This window comes from Danio rerio, chromosome 1 (genome assembly GCF_049306965.1).
Source record: "Danio rerio strain Tuebingen ecotype United States chromosome 1, GRCz12tu, whole genome shotgun sequence".
In the NCBI taxonomy this organism is placed as follows: domain Eukaryota; kingdom Metazoa; phylum Chordata; class Actinopteri; order Cypriniformes; family Danionidae; genus Danio; species Danio rerio.
In genome coordinates, this window is record NC_133176.1 from 49,832,727 (window position 1) to 49,846,122 (window position 13,396).

At 32.8% G+C, this 13,396-nt stretch overlaps 1 protein-coding gene across 49 annotated transcripts in view; it reads left to right on the forward strand.

Moving 5' to 3' along the window:
• Positions 1-13,396, forward strand: part of mcf2la (mcf.2 cell line derived transforming sequence-like a) — a 143,236-nt gene that overhangs the window by 73,833 nt on the left and 56,007 nt on the right. For 42 of the 49 annotated variants that reach the window (XM_073954082.1, XM_073954110.1, XM_073954146.1 and 39 more), the window contains 2 exons: positions 4,521-4,635; positions 9,319-9,409. In XM_073954082.1, the coding sequence (XP_073810183.1) occupies positions 4,521-4,635; positions 9,319-9,409 (206 nt within the window). Of the gene's footprint in view, positions 1-4,520; positions 4,636-8,690; positions 9,010-9,318; positions 9,410-13,396 lie in introns of those variants that run through there. The other 7 variants (XM_073954217.1, XM_073954238.1, XM_073954243.1 and 4 more) reach the window with 1 other exon arrangement.

Consider the following 13,396-nt stretch of genomic DNA (forward strand, 5'->3'; position numbering starts at 1 on the left):
AATATTGATGTACATGCAGTGGTGGAAGGAGTACTGAAAAATCAGACTTAAGTAAAAGTACCATTACTTGCCTACATATGCAGAGCAAGTAGAGTAAAGGTGTCTTGTAAATATTGCTCAAAATATAAAACCCTAGTTTTTTAAATATTACGCTGTAAAAAGCATAATGCATTTACATGTAATTTGTGGATGTGTGTAAACGTAACATTCTGTAGTGCATTTACTTATTGCCCAGCAGGTGCACAACGTTATAAGACTTGGGTAAGATAAGGTTAAGATAAGGTAAGGTTAAGTTATTAGGTTAGATGTAGATTTTGATGTCAGGTGACTAAAATTCGATGTCTAGCCAGTGCCTTAGGACAATGTTATTTTGATGTACAAAAACGACGTCAATTGATGTTGATATTTGTTTGATTTTAGATTGTGTTGGAAAGTGACCAAAATCCAACATCTTAAACCAATAATTGCGTTGGACCTGATGTTGCGTTCTTGTGTCAACCCGGTTTTCTTTTTCAAATTTTTTTTTTTCATTTCGGTCATCATACAGTACACATCCATCATCTTCTCATCAGTGACATGCATCTAAACCTGGGGTGGGCAAACTTGGTCCTGGAGGGCCGGTGTCCTGCACAGTTTAGCTCCAACTCTAATCACACGCTCCTGCTTATAGATTTCTATTGATCCTGAAGACACTGATTAGCATGTTCAGGTGTGTTAGATTAGTGTTGCAGCTAAACCATGTCGGACACCATCCCTCCAGGACTGAGTTTGCCAACCTCAGATCTAAACAGTCTCTGGGTCCATCTTCTTAGATGCTTTTAATACTTTCAAACAGTTTGCTGCAATTATTAATCGCCCATGTCTTGAGGTAGTTTAGTGTGATGCGATTTACCTTCTATGAGCGATTTGATTAGACAGGAATCACAGGATAGATTTTTCGAATTCCCATAGACATTAAGAAAGTAGTGACTGCAGGTTGAAGGAAAATAGTGGAGTAAAAGTATTGATACAGCACTAAAATCTTATCAAGGGAAAGTAAAAGTACACCTTTTGCAAACTACTTAGAAAATTACTATTCCTGAGAAAAACAACTCAATTACAGTAGTTTGAGTATTTGTAATTTGTTACTTTACACCACTATGTACATGTTTGCGTTTTCTAGAAAATAAAAATAGTGTGATTTAGTACGTTTTGGAGAAAAAAAAGCTGAAATAAGGTACAAAAAACCACACTGAATTGACTAGAATAAGACCTTTGAGTAACCAAAAGTCTTGTAGGCTTGAATATTTACTTCACAATTATGTAAAATTATTATGTTCTGTCATTCAAAGAAAGCATTACAATGATTTACATTTTGTAAATAATACTTTGGGTCATTTTTTGCATGAGTGTCAATGGTTATGAATAATTCACACCTGGAGAGACAAAAGACACTCCCCCACTGGCTAATGTTCACCCATAAAGGGCATTGTAAAGCAGCTGCAAAAACTCGCCCAAACTAAATGCTTGTTATTATACTCTTTTTAATGTGTTTGTTGTTTTTTTTCCATAATATTCCTATCTGCTGTTTATCTCTAGTATATCTCATCGTACACCATTATACTCTATTTTACCCTTTTTCTTTACTTTTATAATCTCTTCTACACTATTTTACTATTATGCTTAATTCTACTGTAATATTCTCCCTTTTCCTAAATGATATTCTATTACTGACTTGTACTCTCTATTACACTGTAATTTATTCCATTCTACTATGTTCTACATAATTATACTCCATTTGTACTCACTTTCTCTTTTTTCTTTATTCTTTCATACTCTTTTTAAATCATTTGATACTCCATACTCTATTCTTCAATCCATCTCTTTTAAACTCTGTTCTATATACTCTTAACTGTCCACTGTGCTCCTATTATACTCTATTTTTCTGTGTGTCCATGCAACACATCGTGTTGTAGTAAACGTTGGTCTAATCTCATGCCTCAGTTCTCCACCTAGATTTAATGACAGACCTGCAGCGCAGACTCTCCATCTGTTTGTTTCCTGTTTTCATTTCCTTTTCACCCCTTTTCATCTTTCTTCCTTTTTGGTCCTACTTTTCCCCCCACTGGATGAGCACAGAGGTCCATGTCTGATATTATCATTAGCATACAGTGTGTTTTTGAGTTTGTTTGTTTGTTTGTTTGTTTGTGATCGATGATTGATGATTGATGTCTTAAATTACAAGCTTTTCCCAGTTGGCATTGGTGGGTTTTGCTGTGGAATAAATTACCAAACTACCAAATAGTACCTGTCATAAGTAGGGTTGTGCGATGTTGGCGTCTATCGGCCCAACCCTGGTCATAAGTACAACTGCATTCACTATAGGAGGCAACAATAATAACTTTAAAAGAATTTTGCATGCACAATCCAAATGAAATTAAGTAATCCAACCTCAGCGGCTGATAGCTCCTCCACTTTCACTGTTTAAACACATCTGGGAACATCGAGTGCATCAAGAGTTCAACATTATATTAAATACCATTTTATTGTTTGAATAAGTGCATCCTCCAAGGTTTTTTTGTTCAGTGTGAACGCACTACTTACACTATTTATACTACTAAATGGCAAAGAATAGTGCATACGTATGTGATTTGGCAATTTGTCATTGTGGATTAATCCTTCCTCTCACCTGCTCCAGATGGACTGGATTACTTTACTTTTGCTCTGCTGTTGATTACAAACGAGACAGCAGTGTCCTTTTCACCTTGTGTGTGTGTGAGACAGTCACAGAGGTGTTAATATTTGTAAGCTCCGCAGTGGATCCATCCTGCTCTATTAATCACAGAGTGGAGCAGCCAAATACACTCACACACAGTCACATGACCTCTGTCCCTCCACACAATGCAGCAAACGTGTCCTCCTTCCTCTTTCCCTTTCTCGCACACACACACACATACACACAGTAATTATGTGTATGATGCTTATCTCTCCGTATTTTTTGAACGGTATCCTCTCTATTTGCAAGGCAAAGTTCAGTGACTGGAGAAGAGCAGATTTGTCCTCGTGGTGTTGAATTGTGTCCTTGATTTCCTCAAATCCATGCAGGTCTATAGCTGAGATTATTAGTCTTCTGTGAATGTACGTAATAGTGTTCTCTGTATTTCTCTATGTGAGGTTTATATGGGAAGGTGTGGAAGTGCCCCCTTGTGGGTAGAAGACTTTTAAAATGCAGAAGAGTTACTGGATTATTATATTTCCACATTTTTCTAGCAGTAAAATTAATTCAGGAGGTTAAAATTTCCCTGATTAAAAAAAAAAGGTTTTGGTCCTACATATTTCTATTTTAGAAATTCTTTCTATTTCCGTGACATCGTGGCAGAACAACAGTATAAACTACTATGACAATGATCACCTCAGGTACTGATTTTGGGCTTTGTTCAGTGTTAAATGCTACCAATGTGAGTTTGAATACGCTTTTACCTGACATTTATTGCCATACTACTGAAAGCAGCAGCATGCAGTTCACCTCAGATCTTGAAGATAAAACAACTAACTAACGGTTTGAAAATGAAAGTTAGTCAGGACTGTGGTTTAACAAAACCAACAACATCTTATATTCTATTCATATTCATATTATTTTTTTTATTTTTTATTTTTTAAGCTTAGTCCCATTATTAATCTGGGGTCGCCACAACGAAATGAACAGCCAATTTATCCAGCATCTGTTTTTACACAGTGGATGCCCTTCCAGCCGCAACCCATCACTGAGTAACACCCATACACACCCATTCAACACACATACACTATAGACAATTTAGCTTACCCAATTCACCTGTACCGCATGTCTTTGGACTGTGGGGGAAACTGAAGCACCCGGAGGCAACCCACGCCAACACAAGAACATGCAAACTCCACACAGAAACGCCAACTGACCCAGCCGAAGCTTGAACCAGCGACCTTCTTGCTGTGAGGTGACAGCACTACCCACTGCACCACCACGTCACCATTTTCTGGATTACGCATTGTTATTTTTTATGTAAATTGCCCAAGTAAGGGTAAATGTTACATAGTTCCCAGCCATATTAGCTTAGAAAATAGCAGCTTTTCATTTTCTCGGTCTTAGTAAACAATGTAACAACAGAAATTGTCAAACTTTAAATAGAAAAAGTATTAAAACTCTCTTATGATTTTTAATTTTTTTTTTGAGATGCTAATGGTCTAATCCGATTCAATAATTTATGCTAAGCTAAGCTAAAAGTGCTTCGGGTAGACACGGAGATCGGCCAAATAGATTCAAGGTAAAGCTCAACTGTTTAACAACTTTACGGGAGTTTTAACATAAACCTATTTCTCCCCCATAAAAAGTGTAGTGTTCCTTTAAGATTCTACAAATGTGATTTAATGTATTAGCTCTGCAGATTTCCTACATGATGCATGCATAAATATTACACTCTGACAAAAAGGAAAACATTACCAAGCACCACATGGCAGCTTTAAACAGAATCGCTAACAGCTGCGTTTTTCCAAATCTGCATTTCCAGGTGGCCGAGGACAGAACGGCAGCCCCATCATTATTTTCCCAGAGTACCCGGAGTTTGGTGAGCTGGAGGAGCAGGAGTTTCACAATGTGCTGACATACCTGACCAGCATTCCCAGGTGAGACACACAGGAGGTGGAAGGATAGCGCCTTACTAACATATCCCTAATAAGCTGGGTTTCCACATTCATTTAACTGGGGAAGAGGTTTAGTTTAAGTTAGTTTTGTTCAGACCTATAAAAGTCATCGCTTTTTAAATCTTGCTTTTTGTAAATATAGATGTGGATTCAGGGTTATATTTAGGCATGGGCAAAAGTTAAAAATAAATAAATAAATAAATGAAAAAGTTATTTTAAATATAGTTAAGTGATACGGTTACCTGAGATAAAAGGGAAAGGGGGATAGTCTTAATTATAGTTGACATTAATTCACCATTTGTGAGGTTTCCCTTTTTTTTTAGATAATTTTTAGAAACATTATTTGTATTAAATCTAAGTTTTGAATCAAATTAAGATTTTAAATCAAATTAAATCAAAATTGTGCTTCACAATCAAATCAGAACAGCCCTTGTAAAATTTGTTAACCAAAGCATAAACGCAGAAATTAAATTAAACATTGACGTCATATTTAAACGAAATTTCAGTTTAAATATTGAATTAAATTATTTGTTTATATACTTTTTTCCCATATTTATATATTATATATATAAATTTAAAAAATAATAATAATTCATGAATTAAATTTAATTACATTTAATTTAATAACTGTTAATAATTATATTAAAAATTTTTATTTTTAAATTAAATTAACTAGTTGCAAGGATTTTTTTTTTCTTATTTCCAATTTGAAAATTGATTTTAAATTAGCTTAAAGTAATAAAAAAATTTATTGTTTGTTTTTTTCTTCTGTTTTGTTGTTTCTTTAAGTTTGGTTTATATTTGCATCCAAATTAATCTGTTAATAAGACATGACACAGAATTTTTCATTGATTTCGGATTAAGAAAATTAGTAATATTTAATAAATTAAATTAAATTTATTAATCATTTTAAAATTAAAAAATCTCAGTGTTTAATTTAATTTAATTTAATTTAATTTTATATTATTTTATTTTATTTTATTTTATTCAAGGGGGGAAATCTTAAACAATTATTAAGATAGCTGCCAAGATTTTTTTTTCTTATTTTCAACTAGACAATAAGTTTTAAATTAAATACATATTTTTAAAACTATATAAACAAACACAAAAATTTAAAGGGACATGATATAATTACTAAAACCTTTATTAAATTTTAAATAATAAATAACATGCAAATAATTTAATTAATAATAATAATTTAAAAATTAAGAATAAATTATAAATAAATGCTTGACCATTTTTACAAAAGAATATTATTACTATTTAATGCTATTATGTTTGAATGTATTATAAACCATCTCTGTTGCAGTAGATAAGAAAAAATGTCATCTATTTTAGTTGAATCATACAGTAGAGGGCGCTCTAATACTTTCAAATTGCAACCCATCATGCTGTTTGCTTCTCAGTGAACATGTGACATGACTGCCTGCTTGTGTGTGTGTGTGTGTGTGTTTGACTGCTGCTTCATTAATATTCATCATGCATATTAAATTAAAAGGTGTAATTATGTACATGGTTAACAAGGTGATCTTAATACCCCTTGTTTTACATTTGCATTCTTAGTTTGTGAATCATCTGAATGCAGGGTATTCTCTGGGAAATACATTATTGTTGACTTTGCAGATGATAATTTGCATGTATAGCATCGATTTTTTTTATTTTTTATTTTTTATTAATCCCTGTGAATGTCCATGCACTGGTGCATTGGTTTGTTGGCTGATCCTGTGAAATCTTCTTTAATTGAACAGCCCTTGTTAATATTCTGCTGAAAGAGGGATTCTAGCCCTTTGCTTTCCTTCACTCGTCTTTGCCCATTATTCCCAGGAGAAACAGAGAGAGGGGAGATTGAGTAATTAGATGGATTTTTTTTTTCATGCTGAAAATGCCTGATGGGGTTTTAATTTACTTCTGATTTGGTAAATGAAAGGAGTTCAACAGCAAATATACAGCAGCTCAATGAATAAAGAGGTGAATGTCAAGAAAGCCCCCAAGAAAGCGCCCCAGTTCATTTTTAATACAAAGGATAGAAGTATAGGGGTTAAATTCAATAAGATGCATATGTCGATTTTACTCATTTAATTAATGCAAAAAATATAAATTTTAAATAAATATTATGATTATATAATATCATATAAATTAATTGTGGCTTTGTTTCATTTTGTTTTGTTTTTTGTTGTTTTTAACTTGTTTTATTTTTGTTCTATTTTGTTGTTTTTCATTTTGTTTTTGTTTTTATTCTATTTTGTTGTTGTTGTTTTTTCTCTCTTGTTTGTTCTTTTTTTGTTGTTTCATTTCATTTTGTTTTTGTTGTTTTTTGTTCTGTTTTGTTTCATTTCATTTGTTTTTTTGTTTGTTTTGCTATTGTGTTGTCCTTATTTGTTCTCTTTTGTTGTTTCATTTGATTTTGGTTTTGTTCTTTTTCATTAGTTTTTGTTTGTTCTATTGTGTAGTTTTTTTTCTCTTTTTTTTGTTCTGTTTTGTTGTTTCATTTCATTTTATTTTTGTTGTTTTATCTTTAAAAAGATTTTGTTTTGTTTTGTTGTGCTGTCGTTGTTGTTTTTTCTTTCTTTTTGTTTTGTTTTGTAGTTTTATTTAGTTTTGTTTGCTTTTGCATCCAAATTTATCTCTTAGTAAGACATGGCAATAATATTTATCTGTGGTTTCTGATAATTATTTTATATATTAATTTAGTTTAATTTTGATAATTTAAGGATTTTATTACAAGTATGAAATTTCAGATGTTTTGTTTTGTCTTTTGTTCCATTTTGTTGTCGTTGTTGTTGTTTTTCTTTTTTTCTTCTGTTGTGTTTTATTTTGTTTAGTTTTGCATCTGTTAGCAAGACGTTGCAGTGAATTCCTCTGTGGTTTTTGATTTAAAAAATAGTAAAATTTTATTTTATTTATTTATTTTATTTTAAGTATGACCTCAATCATTTGTTTTAGTTTTATTGTTGTTGTGTTTTGTTTTGTTTAGTTTTGCATTCAAATTCAAGCAATTCTTCACAAGACATGGCAGTGAATTTCTCTGTGGTTTCTGAATAATTTAATTTAACCTCAATATTTTTGTTAAATTCATCCAAAGATTACTATAAGCAAATCATATCCCTGAATTTAGTTTACATTTATTTTGCTTATTGTTCATGACCCCAGACCTTTGTATTACATAACCATTTTAATAAACAATTAATAAACATTTAATCACATTATTGCAGAAATTTACAGTCAAATCCAAATATATTGTGGGTTTTATATGTATGTACAAAATTTGTATTGGTACTGAATATTTAAAAATACCATCATTCCAAATGTTTGCTCAAATCATTCAGCTATATGAACAAAAGCCAAAAACGTCAACATTTAACACCACAAAACAATAATTAAAAACATTAATAGACTAACAACCGATATGACCATAAATCATGTGCAATGATGCCCCCGGATGACTTAGAATTCCCCTTTGAATGTAATCTTATAATTACAATAATGATCACAGTTAGATTTCTGATGGCCATTCATCATTACTGATGGACATTCAAGGTCGTTAGTCAGTATGTGTCAGTGCAGATCTACACCAGGGGCTTTTTCTCAGCTGATAAGACCCCTGCATTGCTCTCCTTTCCTCCATTCACCCCTCCTAAATGAAAGAAGCACAGAACAAACGCTCCAGAAAAAAAAATCAGCCTGAGGGGGGGAAAGGGAGGTGAGCTTGAGTGTGAAAATTTGGTGGGATTACTAATGCGAGCCAGAAAACACACACACACACACACACACACACACACACACACACACAATTTGTATGTCACCGTAATGGCGGCAGATTTGACACACGAGTATCTGCAGTGCCAGTTTCCAGTGGGCGGGGCTCTCATTATCAATCAGCACCAAACCCCGCCCACATACCACACTATCAGTTCTCGCATCAGTCAGTCAGCGCTCCTCTGAGTCCGATTGGTTGCGAGGGAGCACCTGATGCTGTCTGATTGGCTGCTGTAAAAGGGGGAGGGAGAGTGTATCTGCTCTCCCAGCTCTCCTACAGTGGCACTCATTCAAATGGAACCATAAACAGAGCGGCTGAAAGCAAAGGTACATTGGAGGGAAGAAAGAAACGGAGGGAAAAAGCATCTGTGATATCTGCTGAAGGACACTTGGAGTTTAAGCATCAGGGGTGGATTCTGCACATCAAGATCATTCCTGGAGTATAATTGGATTTTTTTGGTCATTGAAAAGAAAGAAGGCAGCTTGAACCTGCTGGTGCGGAGAGTTGCTGCCGTTCTCCATGGTGATGGACGTGGCAACCCAGCTCAGCATCTCTGCGCTACATTGCCACGGTTGCGTTCGGGTCTAATGCATTTGAATGTATGTGTGTCAGTCTGCTTTTGCATGCATTTTGCGTTCATGATGGGTTGCAGCATGCAAATGTACAGTCTAAAGACAAAACATTGGTTGTTTTATGACAATTTTGGGTCAAATATGGACAAGCACGGTTGACAGGTTAAAATTTGAACATGACATTTGATCATATTTACATTTTGTATATATTTACAAGTGTGAATGCATTGTGTGCAGCGTTTATCCTCAGTATGTCAGTGTTTGTTTGTTTTTATTGTGTTTTTTTGTGTGTGTGATGGTGATGATGGTGTGTGTGTTTTTTTTTTTTTTTTTTAGTCTCAGCTCGACGGGGATCGGCTTCATCCTGGTCATTGACCGCCGGCAAGACAGATGGGCATCAGTGAAGGGGACACTGCTGCGGATCGCGGTGAGTCCTCCGTGTGTGTGTTTGTGTGTGAAAGAGAGAGAGATGGGATGTGCATACAGTTAAATGTGTGTGTTGTGTACATCAATGGAGAACATGAATGTGTTTAATTTAAAGGGACAGTTCATCATTGGAAAGTTTGTTTATTATTTAAAATACAATACAAATCTTTACTGTCAGACTTGCACTACTGGTCAAAAGTTTGGGGTCAGTAGGATTGTTTTTTTTTATAATTATTTTTAGGGGGGTTAATCTTTTAATGGATAGAATAGTGCAGGGAAATAGTTGGGAGCAGAGAGAGGGAAAGAGTCAGCATAGGACCTTGAGCTGGAAATCGAACTCGGGTCGCCGTGAGCACCTGTATGTCGCCACACTTAACCACTAGGCTATTGGTGCCGACGAGTCGATAAGAGTTTTAAATGCCTTAAAAAAAAGCTTCTCCTGTTCATCAAGGCTGCATTTTATTTATTTTTTTTCATATTTCATCACATCGTTGTGAAGTGTTATTGCACTATAAAATAACTGTTTACAGTAGTTTATCATTTAATAATTTATTTCAGGATATTAATGATGAATTTTCAGCTTCATTACACCAGTCTTCAGAGTCGCATGATCCTTCAAAAATCACTGTAATATTAATTATTGTTTTATTATTATTATTATTATTATTATTATTATTATAGATAAAAAAAAACTTTGTAGTTAAAAGTAACACATATATTAGGCCGTTCAGCAATATAGAAAAATAAATAAATACAAATGTGCAAAAGCTACAGCAGTAAAAAAAATGAATTAACAAATATATTTAATCTAAAAAAAAAAGGAAGAAAGTAAAAAACATGCATATTTTCTCTGTGCTCTCCATTCATAACTAAGCCAGAGGAAGGGAAAATAGGTCAGCTATAGTTTTATTATTATTATTATTATTTTTATTATTATTATTAGATTTTTTTTAATTCTTTTTAAAATGTGAGAGGAAGGTTGCCAAATAGTGTCTAATTTCTCAGCATTACAGCAAACTGTATACCTATTCTTTTCTACAGAACTCTCTTTAAGAGATTTATAACTGCAATATTATTTTTAGCCTCAGTACTTTTGTCTTGTTTTCCAATACAGATATCTAAACCTTCTTTAGTCGAAATACATAATGTTAATTTAATTACAAAAAATAAAACTAAAAATATGTGAATTCATGAAAACTCATTCCCAACATGAAAAGAAAAAAATTATCTCAATTTTTTTTTCATATTATTACATTTATTTTCCCACACTTCAGATTGCTTTTCTCTGAATTGTACATTTGTAATGTACATTTCGACTTTGTGCATCAAAAATTCTGAGGAAAGAAGTTGTAAGTGCAAGATATCATTTTAGAATTACAAGAAATAATGTAGAATTGCAGGAAGTTTAAATCTCACTATTCAGTTTTTTTTTTCTTTGAAATGTGAGTTCAAGTCTTATAATGCTGAGAAAAACAAGCATTGACAAAACTGCTTGACATTAACTGCTATGATATTGCTATGAGATCAGTTTGCAGTTATGTTTTGGTTATTCTTTCATTTCATATTTCCAGCACTTTAGCTCCAACACTTCCTATATAAACATCTAAAGATTCTTAAATAAAGATACATGAAATTGTAAATCAAAATGACATTAGAGTTGATGTCTTATTTAAAAAAAAAAAAAAAAAAAATATATATATATATATATATATATATATATATATATATATATATATATATATATATATATATATACACGTATATATACAAAACATGATCTTAAACTAAAATAATTGTTTTAAAAAATCTCTCAAATGAGTGAGAATTTAAAAAAAATAATTCAATTAAATGTAATTTAATTTGTTATTCCATTGTCAGACCTTTTATTCTTGTTTTAAGCTAAAAGTGACTAAATTTGGGAAGTTTTCATGTAATTGCATACCAAAACAGTATAAAAGAAGGAACCCTTTTATTTCCATCTCCATATGAAAGAGGAAATGTGTGTGCGTGAAAATCTCTCTGTGTGTTGTTGTTGTTTCCATGCATGCTGTATGAAGAATAGGATCTGACAGTCAGGTGCCTTGGGCTCAGTGTGTGGATTAGTCCGAATTTCACTGTTCTTCCGTTTCGGAGGGCATCTAAACAAGGCCCTCGAATCTTTTCATAGAAACTCTAAATATTTAATCCAGCACAGAGGCATCTAGTGCACCACAGCGCCGCATGTTGCAGTCATCCATACAGTAAACACTGCAAGCGCTGTTTCATGAGCAGCAAAAACAGCTGTAATCGCTTTGCGTTCTTGTCATCAGCTGCTTTTGTGTGAACATCAGTGAGAATATTTATACATGCCAATAACTCAAAAAAACATCAGCTCATTGAAGAACCTGTTTTCTGGTTAACAATGCTAGCAATCGTTTCTACAAGACATTATTAATGAATCAGTTTGTTTCCTCCAATCTGAAAAAATTATTACTGCCTTAAATTTTTCAGTTCAAATAAACTGACAAATTTTTTTAGGCTAAACGTTGTATATATTTAAAAAAAATGTTAAAATTTGAATGTTGTATTAAAGTAAGTTAAAGCAACATAAAAATATATGTTCTCTTGACTTTTTGTCATTATATATTTTTATAGTGTGATAGTAACGTATACGAATTTTCATATCTACAGTAGCTATTTCATTGATGTCAGATGTCATCTGAATAATAAAATCTGAATAATAGTATTGCAGCAGGTCAGAGTGAAATAGCTTATTATCAACTTAAAAAAAACAATACACAAGTAAATAAATGAATGAGTGAATAAATAGATAAATAAACAAATAAATAAATAAATAAATAAATAAATAAATAAATAAATAAATAAATAAATAAATAAATAAATAAATAAATAAATAAATAAATAAAAATAATGATAAATAAATACATATTATGTTTGGTAACTCTTTACATTGATTTTTACTGCTTGTTCAAACTACTTATTTGAAATGAGCTGAAACAACACAGTTCTTGGGTTTGTTGGACATAACTTAATTATTTTATGTTCAATCTACTTAAATAAGTTAAAACAATGACGTTAACTAATTTGTGTTGGGACAACGTGAAGGAATTGTGTGGAACCCTGTCATTTTACAGTAGTTAATGTTAGTGTTTATTAACAAGTAAAGCAATGCACATTTATTACAGTATTTATTCATAGTTGTTAATGTTAGTTAACTGTTATTTCATGTTAACTCGCAGCTCATGAACTAATATTAACAAGCATGAATTTGTATTTTTAATAATGCATTAGTCCATGTTGCATTATTATTAACAAATGCTGTGCAAGTTTTGTTCATATCAGTTCATGTTAGCAAATGCGTTTACTAGCATTAACAAATCAAATCTTATAGAAAAGTGTGACCATATTTTTTTGCTCCTGACAAAAGTCTTGTCGTCAGTCGCAGTTGTAAGAGCTACAAATAATAACTTGACTTCTTGTTGATCATTTGGAAAAGTGTCAAAAGGAAGATTTTTCCGGTGAATCATCTGTTGAACTGCATCCCAATCATCACAAATACTGCAGAAGACCTATTGGAACCCACATGGACCCAAGATTCTCACAGAAATCAGTCGGAAAATAAATCTTGGTTTGGGGTTACGTTCAGTATGGAGGAGGGCGAGAGATCTGCACAGTGCATGGCAACATCGACAGCCTGGGGTATCAAGACATTTGTGCTGCCCATTACATCACAAACCACAGGAGAGGGCAAATTCTACAGCACGATAGCGCCCCTTCTCATGCATCAGCCTCTACATCAAAGTTGCTGCAAGCAAAGAAGCTCAAGGTGCTCCAGGATTGGCCAGCCAAGTCACCAGATATCAACATTATTGAGCATGTCTGTGGTAAGATGGAGGTGGCATTGAAGATTAATCCAAGTAATTCATTAATGAAATAAGCATAATCTAGAGGCCTTTGCCTTTCATATAAGCCACTTCTGATACCAAAT